At 49.3% G+C, this 17,211-nt stretch overlaps 1 protein-coding gene across 1 annotated transcript in view; it reads right to left on the bottom strand.

Moving 5' to 3' along the window:
- The window catches only part of LOC149349002 (caskin-2-like), a 281,321-nt gene that overhangs the window by 45,536 nt on the left and 218,574 nt on the right, over positions 1 to 17,211 (bottom strand). The window contains exon 11 of the mRNA XM_089541106.1: positions 941 to 1,168. Within this exon, the coding sequence (XP_089397232.1) occupies positions 941 to 1,168 (228 nt within the window). The remainder of the gene's footprint in view (positions 1 to 940; positions 1,169 to 17,211) is intronic.

Here is a 17,211-nt window from a genome sequence, read left to right as displayed (position 1 = left end):
CCCTTGCAAGGTTAGAACTATTGGCAGCCTTACTCGCGTCGAGACTCTACCAGTTCGTAAGGTCCAATCTTGATATGAAGTTTGACAAGGTTTTCCTCTGGACCGATTCGATGATCACGTTGAGCTGGATAAGAGGAAACGCAGCACGGTGGAAGGAATTCGTGAGAAACCGCGTCAAGGTTGAGACAGGCGGAGAGCTGTTCCGTCTAGAGGAGCATTGGAAAAGGGCAGAACGATCGGGGAGCCCCAACGATGAGCATGTAATTTCTCGAGCTCTTGCTCCCCTCCTAACGAACAGTTTGATTGTTTCTTGTTTCTTGCAATAAACGAAGTTACATAAACGATAACAGTCTACTGTCTACAACGAGGAACTAAATCAGTTTTAGTTTCTACACAAACTGCACCTGGACAGCTATAAGCGCTCGAAATGCTACAGCATGAGTCAGCGAGGCCTATTAAGAAATTTCTCACCTATGCTGAAGCTTTTCAACTATAGCGCTAGCGGGGAAGTGCGGCCTGAATGCGAGAGCCAACCTGAAGCTTTTAGACGGGGCAGTCCGGATTAAATTCTTCCGGTTTGCAGCAAGTAGCGGTAGTCAGAGTGCATGCTGCCGCAGCCGGCGCTGACGAGACGCAGCCTACTATACTCTAAACACGGACACGCCTACATGGGGGTGAAATGGAGTTCTAAACACTAATACGCCTATGTGGGTGTCAGAAAGGAGTACTAAACATGACTACACCTGTACGCGAGTAAAGATGGAGTTATAAACACGAATACGCCTATATGGGAGTAAAAAGGGAGTTGTATACACGAATATGCCAATATGGGGAGTAAAAGAGAGTAATCTCCTTTTTTACATGAAAGATAGCGCGCTAGAGACCTCCGCTTACTCCCGTTTCACTCCCTCATGTCTATTAAAGTGTATAACACTCTCACCGTAGGCGGTGGGCGAGGGCGGCTGGTCGGTGGCGGCGTACGCGGGCGGCGACAGCAGCGGCGGCTGGTGGACGGGGGTGGTGCAGGCGGAGGACGAAGAGGACGAAGAGTGGCGCCTGCCGCCCCCGTTGGACGAAGAAGAGGTGCCGCTGGTGTCCGGCACCACGGGGGGCGCCACCTTCTTGATGGTGCTCGACCGCAGGGTCCCATTGCGCTGCAGGCCGCCCACTGGACACAGCACAGAGAGAAAGGGAAAAACACCGCACGTCAGGCGACGGGAGCACACGGCTTCGAAGACAAGCATTGCTATAGCCGGTACAGTTATTTGGATTTGTACTCTCAAGACACGAAAAGACGGGTGAAAACGCAGCTTCACTACATCCTGTCCAATATAGAGCACAGTGCCAAATAACAGCTACATATCATAGAGCATGTATGCAAAGGCCTCTTTCAGGAACCGACTAAGGAGAAGCATTCTCCAGTGCAATGTAGAAAGCAAGTAGAAAGCAAGAAAAAGAATACATTACGAAGTACCTACTGCAGTGTCAATAGTAAGCCATTATACTGATATAAGTACGTCATTTTAACGTGCGTCATTGTTTTAACACTTCAATATTCGGACATCTTTTGAGAAAAAGAAAAGTATCACATAAACACTTTCCTTGTAAAGTCGTCCACGCGACTGTCTAGAGGGCTCGAAAAGAGGGCTCTGCTATACACATTTACCATAACCGCCGCTCCTTGGCGGAACCGATACAGCTTTTAAAGGCGTGTGGAGTTAGCTGAACACGATCCATCGGAATCTGCATGCACGGCAAAGTCAGGTTTAGAGCCCTATACAGCATCTCGTTAATGAGGCAAGTGTACTCCCCGGTGCACCGTTCAAGCGCTGCAGATAGATTTGTGGCCGACTGTACATAGCATTTCTGGGCCACAATTAGTCAGCATGGAAGAGAAAAAACCAAATATTCGGATTCCTTCGAATTAATCGAACAAAATTTGAGGGCACGACCAGGACAAGCGCAAACAGAAGTAGAGAAAAGGTTGCCGAGAAGACGCCATGCAAGTATATCTCCTCCGCCGCCTTCTCCACTGCGGTATTGCCTACGGGTTTCAAGGAGAAGAAATAGGGCGTGGGAACAATTCGATCACGCAACGGATAGCACATCCCCGCTATCGAAACAGCGCACAGCTGCCACAGAAGCCGCATTTCCGAGACGACGCGAAACTCGAGAGAGAGAGAGAGAGAGAGAGAGAGAGAGAGAGAGAGAAAGGAACTTTAATGAGGGAAAGGTGGAGAGGTCGGCCGGTGGTAACATGGCCCTGGCCTGCTACTCGAGTTCAACGTGCTCCCAGGCATAAGGATATAAATCAATCATTTTTCCACCACGGCCGCATGGCAGTCAGCAGACCTCTCTTCCATCGATCATAGGTATCAATTGGCGCGGCCAGTGACGCCACAAATTATCTCCTTTCATCACAAAACAAAACCGCCCTCGGTTTTGTTTTGTGATGAACGTATCAAACGCGCAATTCAACAGCGCACGCTAGAGATTCGGCCACGTGACAGAATCCGCAGTTGCTGATGCGTATCCGTATAAGCCCGGTAATTTCGCCTATTCTGTTCTTTTTTTTTCTTTTGCCGCGACAAAGCGGTCAGGAGAGCAACTTGGAAGGCTTGAGCACAGTGCAGTGTTGAGTTCTGCCTCTAAGCACAGCACTCTACTTTTTAATTCCAAGCAAAATGGCGGTGCGTTCATAGGAAATTAACAAAAATAAAAAAAAATCAACAGGCGTGCTTTGCATGCTACGTAACACGTCGCTCAGTTTGCATACAAGTGGTGGGTCCTGAGTCAGACTGTTCCACTTCTGCATAGCTCTAAGAGCGCTGCAGTGCTCCGGGATCAGCACACGAACAATTACGCATATATGCTGCAGAGCACAAGGTTGAACAAGGGACGGGATGAATTAATGCCTCCGTCCGCTGAACAGTTTTAGAGCGCAGCTCTTTGGCGTCCGTTCCTGGGTTTCGCGTCGTCGTCGGCGTTGTCGTCGGCCTCGTAACCAGCTCCGCCCCCCTTTCATCCCCCCAGCGCTAGCAGCGACCGACTGATACCGCTGGATGCCGCTGACGCCGCTAGAGAGTCAAGATAACGTGACTGCATAGAACACCGTCGCCGCCATGCAGAAAGAGGAGGAAAGGGTCCCCCTGTTCTTGTGTGGCGGATAGGGTGCTCTTCAGTTGCCGACGCGCCGGTTATTTCACGTAGGCCCCGGCACGTCGACGAATACGTGACCACCTTCCCACGGCTAGACCTGGTTCTTAGCGCTGCGGAAGCGAGGGTATCATATTGTTTGTGTCGGCATCGGCGGCGTTGTCCCTGAAACCAACTCCGCAGCTGGGGTTGACTCACTATCGAAAAGGTGAAACAGCTTATTTGTGCGCTCAAATTTCGCATTAGGAAGTAAAGTAATCGTCGGTAATTTTTTTTCGAATGAAGGACTTGTCTCCAGGCAAGGGATGTAGCACCGAAACAGACAACACACAGCAAGATAGACGGGACAGGCGCAATTCTTGCTGTGTGTTGTCTGTTTCGGCGCTACATCCCTTGTCTGGAAACATGCACCAACTAGCCCCCCAACAAGTATTACGAAGGACTTTTCCTCGTGCCGAAACGCTGTTCAGAGAGCTGGGACTTTCATGCTGCCCCTGTTCAACCTTTGATCTCCTCTGCCCTCTCTGTCTCAGCCGTTGCAGCGCAAAACGCTGTACTCCATCTCACAAGCTGTTTGCAGCAGCGTGAAGGCCGCGGCTATCTGAGCCAATCAGAACGCCGTGCACTGCAAAACGTGCTCCTCCGCACCCCTCACCGCGCGACTAGTGGCTCCATCCCTGGGAAGGATGGAGCACCAGTGTCTATCTGCTAACCGCGGGACTCAGAGGACGCCATGCTTGCGAATGGTGGCGCACCACTAGGGAGCAGGCCTCCGCTAATGCAAACAGTTAATGAAACGCTCGCTGTACTTTCAAAACGCCATCCCGAAGTACGTTTTAAATTAGTGCACAAACTGTTTAAAAACAGTCACAACATTGATAAAACAATCCAAGGACTATTTGTTGATTTCCCTGGCCCTCATTGGACCAGATCGTTCTACGTTTCAGAGCGTTGCAAACAACTTGGGAGGTGAAGTATAGACGGCTCTCTAGGATGAGCGCGGTTGAATCAAACCTTGTCCTGGTCCTCACCAGATGGAAATTACATCGCTACCTCTGACGACCCCCGCAGAAGGCTCATCGCTGCGTCCATGTTTTGAAGGCTCGGATGCAGCAGGGAGATGTAAAAGATATCTACAGACAGTCGGACTGCGGCTAGCAGGCAAGATACAGTCAGAAAAAGAGCACTGAAACCGGTTACCGCTACGAGCGGACCTCGACAAGGGCACTCGGAGGAGAGGAGCCACAAGCTCACTTGTAGCGTTTACCCGCAATGGGTACAAGCTTTCTCCCGGCATAGTGCTCTGTTTTTCAGAGGGTGAAATGCGTGGGAAAAGGGTCACAGTCGGGCTTTGTAATGCACTAGGCAGATTTGGGACCTCTGAGGATCAATGATCCGTCGAAGTTGAGACCTCTTTCCCAAGCATTTCATTCCAGATAATCCGCAAACGAGGCCGGGAAAAGGCTCGCACACACTGTAAAACCGGTAGGTACTCGGCGGCACTGGGGATCGAACCCAGCACCTATCGAATGCGAGGCGGATGCTGTTTTACTACGCGTCACCGTAACTGACAGCAGTGCTGCACTCAGTTATACTGCCCGGGCGACCGCGAAAAGTCGAGCCGAGCCAAATCGAGACTAGTCGCGAGACAAGTCAAGAAACAAACACCTGAGACACTACGAGTCAACGGCGAACATAATGAACGAGTGAAGATAGCTACACGCGGGCGGATGTCGACGGATCGATAGGGCGATGGAGACAAAGGGAGGGCGAGATACGAAGGGGAAGCAAGCTATGGCAGGATCACCGCCACCAGCAGCGAAGATAGATGGGCGACCGTGGCACGGAATCAAGCAAGCGAATACTGGGAAAACGCGAGGAGAAACAAGCGATACACACAACACGCGTAGTATATGAGATAAATCGCCAAGCACGACTCCGAGCGGCGACGCCAGAAAGGCGATAAGACGACTCCGAAGCAGAGGGGACACAAAAGGAAGCGGCTGAACAGGAGAAATGGACGCGGGCCACACACGGGCGCAGAAACGATAACTCGAGCATAAAACCGCGGGAGGGACAGTTTAAGAAAGAACAAAATACGGCGCGTAAAACAATCGGGGCAGTCACCACTCGGTCGAACGGCGCACACAGCGCGAGCAGCTGGGCGCAGTGACACAGATGAGAGCCCGATTGGGAGCGCGCGCGCAGATAACCATCTCCAAGGGACCCCCCGACGACTGCGGCGTCTCCGCGGAAGCGAAGGTCAGTGCGCTTGAAAGGGCACCGCCGTGGCCGATATTACAGGCACCGCCGTCCAAAGGGGTCCCGGGAAGAGAAGAAAAGGTCGGACCGCGGTACTCGAAGACCGCAGAGACGCGGAGGTCTCCGTACCGCTAAGGAGCGGAGTGACACGTGTACCCCTTGAGTCAAGAACAACATTAGCATTGAGCGCACGCACTGATCAAGGAGACTGTGGTGTGCCTTGACGCCGGCACCTCCGATAAGTCAGGTGACAACAATATTTCGGTCGAGACGCGCCTGTTTGTTGCTCAACATCTGTGTAGACATCTGGCGTAGACATGAAGCGCCTGAGTTGCTGCAAGAAATAGCGCTTATTTGCCTCGGAGCTTGTATTGGACGATTCCGCAGACCAATCGGCCGAAAACAAGGCCAATCGGAATCAGATCACTAGTTAAGTCTAATTAAGGACGTTTAAGATGTGTAAACCAGACTCGTTAAGATGCTCGCACACAGATTATGGCTCTAAGACGGCCGACGACCCTCGACGGTGGCGATGTGAAAAGCTTCGCAAGTTAGCCTTTTTTACAGCTTGTTACGGTGAAGCAGAACCGGAGAATAGACGCTACATGCTTGGTTGGTAGTAGTAGTAGTAGTAGAAGACGTTTATTCGCCAAAATTTACTGGCCGAGCATATCGACCGCCTGGGCGACCAGAAGTCGCTGTTCTTCCTCCCCTTCAGCGCCAAGCCAGTCGAGCCAGATGGTGATGGATAAAGAAAGTGGGGGCAGGAACCCGACTGCTGAGCAGCCGGGCAATAGAAGAGGCAATGGGCCAGGTCCGCATAGATACAGGGGCAGTTGGGACAGGAAGGGTCCGATCGATAGCGATAGAGAAAGAGGCGAGACGGGGTGATGATTGCATTCATTTGAACGTGCCGAAGAAGGCGAGCCTCCGGCACTGTGAGTGATGGATGAGGGGGAGGGTAAAGGCGTTTGTCGAGGCGGAGCTCGAGGTAGACCTCTTTTATGGTGCTTGGTAACCGTGGCGCTAAGAAGACGGTATTTTCCTCTAGTGCGAATGCGCAGTGCTCGCCTTTCCCGGGTTGTGTGCGTTCCGGGATACCGAGAAAGAACCGAGAAATATACAGTCTTAGCCAAAAGTCTTCTGGCAGAGCGGTCTATGCATCCGAGCCGCGCAGCTGAGCACTTACGGCACACTAGAAGTTCCTGATGGGGAATAAGACTCACATCCTCACCCCTCTTTTCAACTGTTTTCAACTTTTCAAGCCTCAAGGGTGCCAAAGTGCCCGCCCTAAAGCAAAACCTATTATGGCCTGTTTACTTTCGAAAAAAGCTGTACACATCCGCGACCTTCTACAAACTCGCCCGGCGCGCATCAATCAAGATTTTTTTTTTTCTTCAGTTTCACACATGCGTCACACGTTGGAGCACGAATGTGAAAATCGTGCAACGTCCGCTCCATGGTGAACGCACCTCCGGAAGTTTCCCCAACACGCAGCGCCAGAGGGAGCCACTGTCCTGCCTCGGAGGGTTGCGGGCCTCAGTATCGGACGGACAGGGGAGGCGGCGTCCGTATATGTGGGCTATCGGCGACGGCCTCTCGACGACACGTACTACACGAAGGGTATCGGTCGCCGCTTCATGCCTCGCCACTCGCGCGGCGTACCCCTCCCCCCCCCCCCCTCCCCCTCCCCCTCTCTCCCGTCCACTTCGAAATGCATGGCCACGTTCATATGAGCGGTCGGCGTATCGCATTCGTAAAGGCCTGCATGAGAAGACCGACGGGAGGGTGGCAGTCACGTGAGTGGTTACGTAATGACCCGAGGTTTGGAGAATCGAGGCAAAAAGCAAGACGTGCCTGGGAGAGGAAGTGGACGTGATCACCGCGGGCGCGACCTACTACTGCTGCTGCCGAGGCGCGTTCTCACCGGGGTGGAGCCGCCGCTCGAGGTTATCGCGAGCACGGCGCGAGCATTGTTTGGGGTCCCAAGCAAGTTTTCCCACTGCGCGCGGATCAAAGCGCGAGAGGCCCACCTTTGCCTTGTAGACTACTTGTTTTTGTTGTTGCTGTCGCCTACCTCTTCTCATGTTGTTCGAAACCGAGCACTAAAGAAAGGAATCTCGGTAACCAGTCGTTCACCGTATACAGGGTGCCCCACTTAAGACTTTAAACAATTTTAAAAAATTGGCTTTTTTGATTCAGAAGAGCGCTTTTTTCGGCATTGCACTGTCCTATCCACCACGAAGCAGCCGTTTTCAAATATGCGCTGAAAATCAAGTCCTTTTGTGGAAAGCAGCAATGTTTTATGTTCCTTGTAATTCGAAACTATTGCTTTCTTTATAAGACAATAATAGGATCGAAACTCGAGTATGAGACACCTGTATGAGACCCTACTCATGGAAACTTAATGATCCTTAGATGGTGCAAAATAACTCTGTACGTTTTGTCCTTGCTAACTAACACCGCACAGCGAGTGTATAACTACTATGAAGTCTAATCTCTGCCTCTCATCGCTGACATCGCGTAGAAAAGTGTTTCGTATCGCCGTGTTCCACAAGCTGTATCGTCATCCCGCTCTGCGAGATCACCTCATCCCCCAGCCAATTTAAGTATCCCGCCGCATTGATCATAACCACAAAATCGCAATTGTGTCGTACAACATGAAATCCGTCTCGCAGTCATTCCTGCCGCGAACCTCATGTGACCGGAACCACCTTCCCACAGAAGTTGCCGGCATTGAAAATTGTCAGCAGTTCCGCGTAGCACTAGCTAAACATTGTATATTAATTAAGGTGCTGTTTAGCATTCATGTAACAAACTCTATCTTTCTCTCCGTTTTTGTATATTCACCAGTCTCCCTCTGTAACGCCACTGGCCCTGAGGGTAAAGTAAATAAATAAGAAAAAATAAACTGAAGCAGGCTTCTTTGAATGTGCTAATGCTTGATACAGCGGTACAACATACAAACAAAAAAAAACTTTTAAATTTGTTGTCTTTTACTCTTTTTTCAGAACCCCCCGCCGCGGTGGCTCAGTGGTTACGGCGCTCGGCTGCTGACCCGAAACACGCAGGTTCGATCCCGGCCGCGGCGGCCGAATTTTGATGAAGGCGAAATTCTAGATGCCCCTGCACTTTGCGATGTCTGTGCACGTTAAAGGGGTGGAGACACCAAATTTTGAAGCTATAAAAAGCCTGCTATGGGATTCCTATGTATGCAAGGGCAGTCACTGCCAGGTGTTGGACGCAACAAACGTTTAAAAAATATTTTAATTCGGTTCCAAAGATTACCTAAATGCTCACTCTCACGACCTAGACCCATTCGCTAGCGCCATCAACCATGACGTCACAAGGGGTGTAGAAAAATAAAGTTTTAGTGACGTCATACCAAAATACAGTGACGTACGATGAGCGGGGCACAGCCGCGTGAGCGCAGTCGACGCACCAGCGAGCCGCGTTTGCTGCTAACCGCCACTCGCTCGGTTTGCGGCGCGCCGTTGCGAACAGCGTCGCAACGTCCGATTGCAGCTCGTTGCCTGCGTCCGGCCTGCTAGATGTCAACGGCGGGCCGCTCGCGGCAACAACGACGGGAAGCGGCAGCCAATGCGAGCGCGGAGAGCGGCAGCGTCATGATGACATAGGGCGCACTCCTTGGAGCCGGGCGGCCTGCGCCAGTCTTCGTGCCGAACGCCGGCATCTGAAGAACGCGATAGTATTGTTTGTTCACGTTCATAGCAAACCCTGGGATATATGAATATCAAAAATGCATCGTTTCTGACGATCGTTGGTAAATACCGAGTTCCTGGTAGAAGTGATGACTGCGATGCAAGCAAATTTCATCCCATAGCCGGTTTTGTGCTGCTGCTACCTGGTGCGGTTCGCCTGCCGTCTGCTAGCTTTGTTGCTGAAGACGTCGTGGAAATCGAGCATATCTTTTATTATGGGACGAGTTCACAGTAAAGGGGTGCCGAGCGGAGCACGTTTCTGAGCGCTGGCCAGTCCCGAAGCTCCCTCAGCTGCGGAGTCGATATCGAAAGCAGCTAGGCCTAGCGACGACTAGGGCAGTCTGGGACCAGCGCGCAGGTCGTCGGCCGGCGTTGCCGCAGGCAGTGTCGCTGCCGAAAGATCCACTTGTAGCACAGATGCATGCTGTCGTATCTCGAATCTAGAAAGCATCCTTTCTGGTGGCATGGCTGTTTGTATTTTCTTGTGCGGACGTGAAGTACGCCGAGTCTGCCGGCCGGTAGGTCAGCCTGGATACCGTCTGCCGACGTCATAAAAGCAAGCTAAAGAGTGTTCTTGACGTAAATAATAAACCATTGGACAAGAAATGTGAAAAAAGTGTCATTTTTGAGGATCGCTGACCAATACTGAGCTGCTAGTAGAGGTAACAACTGTGATATGAGCAAATTTCTCACAACCGCGCCTAGCAGCTGCCGCTGGCGCGACGTCGGGGTCCGGCTCGCCTGGCGCCCGCTAGCTCCGCTGCCGAAGGCGTCGAGGAGATTGACCATACTATTATTTTATTGTGAGATGATTCTGTTAACACTACAGCTATTTGTGAAAAGTAGGCCTTTTATTATAGCGCAGGCGACTTCCGAAGCGCCGGCCGCTTGCTAAACAGGCTATAGGCCTAGCGACGACCACGGCAGCCAGGCAGCAGCAGAGCTCGTCGCCCGGAGCGCCCGCGAGCGGTGCCGTTGCCGAAAGCTCTCAACATAAGCAGACATGCTTTGTCGCTGCTCGAGTATAGCTGGCAGTTCTGATAACAAGGCGATCTTGTCTTTTCTTGTGATATTTGTACACCATCCCAAGCAGCGCTCAGGTACTGCTGCACGGCAGCGAAGTGTGACACCGGTTGTGGGCGCAGCTTGGGTAGAGCGGCGCAGCGATGCTTACTGGCATTTTGCAAAGTGTTTCGCATCCTCACGCGAACCCGCGAAGGCGATATTAGCGTGCGAACAAAAAAAAAGTCGATGTCCTCACTCGTTGGAATCAGATCTGTCAGAATCCGAGCTGCTGGGACTAGACGTGCAGTTGTTTGTTTTCATATGCGCTGGTCAGCACGTGTGTGGGAAAGCAGACGATGCAGCAGTAGGTGCGTCACAACTTTTGTGGGCCCACGTGACCAAGCGAAGCAGTTGATCTTCCCCCTCTGTGACGTCACTGTACAACTCGGCGTTCCGAAACCGAAACCGAAAATCGTTCACCTAAAAATGCTATAATAAATTATTCACTGTGAATATATGAATCTTTGAGTGTGTATCATGCTTCCTGGAGCCATAAGAAACGTTTGCAACTAAGAACGCGCGAACCATAAATTCGGTGTCTCCACCCCTTTAAAGAACCCCAGGTGGTAGAAATTTCCGGAGCCCTTCACTACGGCGTCCCTCATAGCCGGGGTTGCTTTGGGACGTCAAACCTCATAAACCAAATCAAACCATATTTACCACTCCCCCTATGTAATGCCACTGGCCCTGAGGGGTAATGTAAACAAATAAGAAAAAAAAAATATACTGAAACTGGCTTCTTTCAGTGTGCGAATGCTTGACACGGTACAACATACACACAAAAAAAAATTCAATTGTTGTATTTACTCTTTTTTAGGAACATGACACCTATGCGGAAGCGATGAACTGTTTTCGTGATAAACTAGCTCAGAACTACCCTTATAAAAATGGTCTACAGACAGTCAATAAACTTCTTATTGACTCTACTGACTTCTTATAGATATTGTTTTTGTGCATTCATAGTCTATAGACAGTCTATAGACAAAAACCTACTAAAAGTGTATGGCCATAGATCTATAGATTGTCTATAGACTGTTTATGGCATTTGTATTCCGTATAGACCGCTCTCAAGGACCTGTCTATAAAGAGTCTATAAACTTTATAGACAATATACACTTTACAATATACTATAGACAATATAAACTTTATAGTCAATATACACTCTATAGACAGTCTAAAACTTTGTAAGGGCGTCGTGTGATCCAAGAGCAGATCGCCTATACAGGGTGTTTCACCTAAGACTTTCTGCAATTTTTAAAAATAAGCTATTTGAATTAGATGCGCGCTTTTTCTGGCATAGCATTGTCAGTGGTGTAGTACATCATAATGCAGCTAAGACGTGCTAACTAGCAGGTTTGTTAACCAATATTTAATAGTTAACTTTTAAACTATTACCGTTGGGCTCCTTAATTATTGAGAGGCGTGTAGCCCATCGTATGAAATATCCATATCCGTTTTTAGAATTTCGAGAACGCGATTATCCTCGGCGCTGTGGCCCAACAAATTTCGCCTACATCGCGCCAAAATACATGCGGTTTGAGAAGCTTGCAGGCAAAGCAACCTCTCCAGTGCACGTAACTCGTCGAAATAGCCAAAATTTGTTGGGCCACGGCGCCGAGGATAATCGCGTTCTCGAAATTCTAAAAACGGATATAGACATCACTTACGATGGGCTACATGCCTCTCAATAATTAAGGAACCCAACGGTAATAGTTTAAAAGTTAACTATTAAATATTGGTTAACAAGCCTGCTAGTTAGCACGTCTTAGCTGTATTATGATGTACTACACCACTGACAATGCTATGCCAGAAAAAGCGCGCATGTAATTCAAATAGCTTATTTTTAAAAATTGCAGAAAGTCTTAGGTGAAACACCCTGTATATCGGGCGCCGGCGCCGAAGATCCGTGCCAAGAGCCGTACTGGCTTCGTTTCCTGCGGAGGAGTGGGGGGCGTGTACCGAAAAAAAAAACCGGCCCCGAAGCCCCTAGATGGTCAGATTTCGCGCACCAGATTCTCCGCTGGCGCGAGATAACTGCGGACACAATGGCCGGACCGGCCGGACAAACAGGAAACGTCGTCTCGTCTTCCTGCCGGTGTTGCTCCGGCTGGAAGGCGTCCCAGATCCGCCAATCACGGCCGGCCGGCAAAGAAAACAACGCGAGGCCGACAGAAGGGCGGACATGCGCGGAAATTAGGGGCAGCCGAGCGTAGTATACGGTAGCCCCAATCACGCCAACGCGCACACACGGAGATGAGAGGAGAGGGTGTCTACGGAGGAGGCAGGGGCCGTATAGTATAGAGCTGCAGCCACTAGAGACTACAACCCTCTCACCAAGGAAGACGGAAGGCGAAACACCCCGACACGTCCGAGGCCGAAGCGGAAAAGAAAACCAAGAACTCTGTGTCAAATGCTGAGACAACGGAAGAGACAAATCCGAAGACGACCTACATAAAAATGGTCTATATACTTTCTATAAACTTCTTATAGACTGCTGTGTTCCTAGATATTTACTTTTGTTTATTCATCGGCTACGGAGTGTCATTGGCCCAAAGTCTAATAAAAGTGGATGGCCATGGCCATACACTTTTATTATACTTTTACTTTTTATTATACTTTTTATTATAGGTTTATGCATAAACCTACAGGATGCCTATAGATTATATAGGATTTGTCCATAGAAAATCTAGACTTTATGACAGCGTAGTATACGGTAGCCCCAATCACGCCGACGCGCACACACGGAGATGAGAGGAGAGGGTCTACGGAGGAGGGAGGGGCCGTGGTATACAGCTGCCGCCACCAGAGACTACAACCCTCTCACCAAGGAAGACGGAAGGCGAAAAGTTAGTAACGACCGGACACGTCCGAGGCCGGAGAGGAAAATAAAACCAAGAACTCTGGGTCGAATGCGGAGACAACGGAAGAGACAAATCATGGAAGACGACCTCTATAAAAATGGTCTATACACTTTCTAGAAACTTCTTATAAACTACTGCCTTCCTAGGTATTTATTTTTGTGTATTCATAGGCTATGGAATGTCACCGGACCAAAGTGTAATTAATAAAGGTCTATGGCAATAAACCTATAAGATGCCTATAGACTATATACGATTTGCCCAAAGAAAGTCTACACTTTATGCCAATAGCCTACGGACAGAATATAGACGAGTATAATTAGAGTAGACAATATCATCATCATCATCATCAGCTTGACTACGCCCACTGCAGGGCAAAGCCTATCTCTTGTCTCTCCAATAAACTCTGTCCTGCTGTACATCTATAGATCTATAAGTCTAACGACAATCTATAGATTGACGATAGACCGTCTATAAGCTTTATATTTTCTCTAGACTAGTCTATAGGATTTGTACATAGAAAGCCTACATACGTTCTGGACCTTTGTGGACAGCAGTCTATGGATAGTCAATAGACTGTCTATAGGTTTTGTACTGTCTACAGTCTATAAGATTTCTCCACAGAAGGTCTAGAGACTTTATGGACAATAGTCTACGGACAGTCTATAGGTTGTCTAAAGAAATCTTTGTGAGGAGAAGCCACAGCGGACGACGGACAGGGGAAAACACTGAATGCAAAACTTGGCGACCCAGACTATAGCAGCCATCTACCAGGCGTACAAGCCGACGGGAGCGGACAAAGACTACCGCTCCTCGCACGCACCTCAAGGCTCTGCGTACTTGGGAACCGCCGCGCGCGCATGCATGAGTATTTATACAAATGCGTTTCCGTGTGCATGCACACAGGGAGCGAAGCTTCTCCGCACGCGGTGGTCACGTTTTCGCATAACCGCGATGGCTTATACGCGGCGAACACAAAGACACCAAAATCTGCGCGCAGACATCGCCGGTGCGGAGACGGCAGAAGCTCCCTCCGTCGTCTCGGCGATGAGGGAGAAAGTTTCGAGCTGGAGTGCGTGCAGTTCCGGAAAGCTAGCCAAAACGATGCAGTGCAGTGCAATACGCGGCCGGCCTATTGAGCTCATCTCACAGAGGCCGAACACATAAAACTTTATCAGAAACAACTGGCAAATCGAGCTAAGAACTTAATTCGACTGGGCAACTGTAAACTAAATAAAAAAATTGCGAGGACACTTTGGGAATTAAAGTGTTGAGAGGCGAAAGCCGAGGACATAATGCTGTGACGACTTCAGGTGGATGTGACGTGGCTACATCGATACCCAAATTATACATCTTTCGGGGTGCTTAAGTGTTAATTACGCTTAATTACACATTTTCCCACCTAATTTGACACAAATCCGGCATGTTTCCGACCATTCTGTGACAATTTTCACTATGCCGTGACGACTTCCGGTGGATGTGAAGTCACATCGTTCTCGTGGCTATATCGACGTCCACGCTATTTCAACGCAATTTCGACCTTTCTGCCTATGACTAATTAACTAATTAATCTACACTCCTCAAACGTGACTTCTAGGTGCATTTTTTCCTCCTCTATCTAAAGGAACCATTGGTTTTCTTCTATCTTGTTTAGTTCCCGAGTTAAACGCGTATGACACCCTCTGCTAACGGACAACAGTATGAGCCACTAAAGTATGGCCATACACTTTAAGTAGACTATTATCTATAGAAAATCTGCAGGTTATTAATAGACAAAAGGAAATATATATACGAAGGCAGCAGAGTCTATAAAAAGTCTATAGAAAATCTATAGCGCATTTTAACAAGGGATTCCTTCTTTAATCGCATGCCAACGCCCCGCTGCCACATTTACAGGACCCCAACCGGCTCCGAAACGCAGGAATTTTAAAGTTAAAATTGTTTTGGCCAAAAATTCTTCGCAGTTTACTACAAGTTATCGAACCCAACAAGACGGGCAATTCTGTCCAAATGTTCAGTTTTCAGCAGCCAAAGAGACCCTCTCCGGCGCCAACAGCTTTCTTTGCAGCACAAAATTTAAAAAAAATGTTCATAGACAGTCTATATAGTGTTTATAGACTTCTGTCTATAAAGTCTAAAGAGTGTTTATAGACAAATCCGAGAGAACAGTCTATAGGCAATACAAATGTCATAGACAGTCTATAGACAATATATAAATTTATGGCCATACACTTTTAGTAGACTTTTGTCTATAGATAATGAATAGACAAAAAAGCAATATCGATAGGAAGTCAATAGAGTCAATAAGAAGTCTATACACTGTCTATACACCACTTTTATAAGGGAACAGCAAAGACTGCTCCATAGCTCCCTCAGCGCTGCACAGTTTTTGTCGCGGACAAAGCAGCAGCGTCGCCCGATTCCCCGACAACGAACAAAAGAAGTGGCTCGCGCTTTCGGGACGTCAGAGCAGCCGGCTCGAACGGGTCGCGGAGAACACGCCCGGCGGTCGTGAGCATCGAAAGTGCCGGCGCCGATATCGTGTCGCTTTTTCTTACAATTTTTTTTTGTTTATATTCGAGAAAGCCGCGGGAGACGATGTCTCTCCGCCGACTCGGAAGACAACGAGGAAGTTGTTCAACACGCCGCGTCAGAACGCCCGCATGTCCGGTGAGAGTGACGGCCCCGCTGGGATACGCAGAGGCACAACTAACCAGTTCAACCACCGCCTTTAGTTTTTATGCGAAGCATACTTCTTTAGCTACCACTTCAGCCCTTCACCGTGGTTGTGCGCCTCCAAATCACGTGATACATGACGTCACACCACGTGACACGATGACGTCACGACAGTGGAGAAACGGGGGCCCACCTCGCGCCGTCGCTGTGGTTGTGCGCCTCCAAATCACGTGATACATGACGTCACACCACGTGACACGATGACGTCACGACAGTGGAGAAACGGGGGCCCACCTCGCGCCGTCGCTGTGGTTGTGCGCCTCCAAATCACGTGATACATGACGTCACACCACGTGACACGATGACGTCACGACAGTGGAGAAACGGGGGCCCACCTCGCGCCGTCGCTGTGGTTGTGCGCCTCCAAATTACGCGACACGATGATGCTTCGCATTCTCCAGGCTTAACCAAGTTAAGCCTCAGCCATTTTTTTATTATATATTTTTTTCTGACTGGAACAGCCGAGTTATAGTCAAGAACACCGCCAAGCAAGAGGCAACAGTTCTGTCCACTGCTTCGTTTGACCATTGTTCTGTCTATATTCGCAGCTAACCCGGGGTTGACAGGTCTTGCTTTTTCCGTTATCATCCGTAACTATACCACACCTCCAGCCGAACGAACCATGGAAAGAACACCTATCCTCCGCCTGCCCGCACATTTGCACAACTGTCTCCATATTTTGTACGCACTGCAAAAGACTTGAATGACTTGCCCGAACATGTCGTGCTCCATACTAACCCATCACTATTCAAATCATCAACTGAAGCAATGTTGTGCTCTGTTGCCCACTCCCTCATGTAATGCTCCTTCAATGGGGCCAATGAGGTGATAAATAAATAAACAAACAAACAAACAAACATACAGACAAACAATTAAACAAACAAATAAATAAATAAAATACATGTCAATTTCAACTGCTTCAACGGCGACGGCGCTGAGCTAATGGGTATACCAACGGGGCTACTTTAGGTCATCATCATCATCATCATATTCAGCCTGACTACGCCCACTGCAGGGCAAAGGCCTCTCCCATGTCTCTCCAATTAACCCTGTCCTTTGCCAACTGCAGACATCGTATCCTCCCCAAACTTCTTAATCTCATCCGCCCACCTAAATTTCTGCCGCCCCCTGTTACGTTTGCCTTCTCTTGGAACCCACTCCGTTACCCTTAATAAGGACTAAGGACCAGCGGTTGCCTTCCCTTCGCACTACATGCCCTGCCCAGGCCCATTTCTTCCTCTTGATTTCCACTGAGATGTCCTTAACACGCGTTTGTTCCCTCACCCACTCCGCCCGCTTCCGGTCTCTCAACGTTACACTTATCATTTTCCTTTCCATAGCTCGCTGCGTTGTCCTTAACTTCAGCTGAACCCTCTTTGTTAGCCTCCACGTTTCTGCCCCATAGGTACTTT

The sequence above is a fragment of the Amblyomma mixtum genome, chromosome 4 (genome assembly GCF_055824585.1).
Source record: "Amblyomma mixtum isolate Tamu chromosome 4, ASM5582458v1, whole genome shotgun sequence".
Lineage (NCBI taxonomy): Eukaryota > Metazoa > Arthropoda > Arachnida > Ixodida > Ixodidae > Amblyomma > Amblyomma mixtum.
Note: the sequence above shows the minus strand (reverse complement) of the source record. Positions and strands in the feature narration are given on the sequence as shown.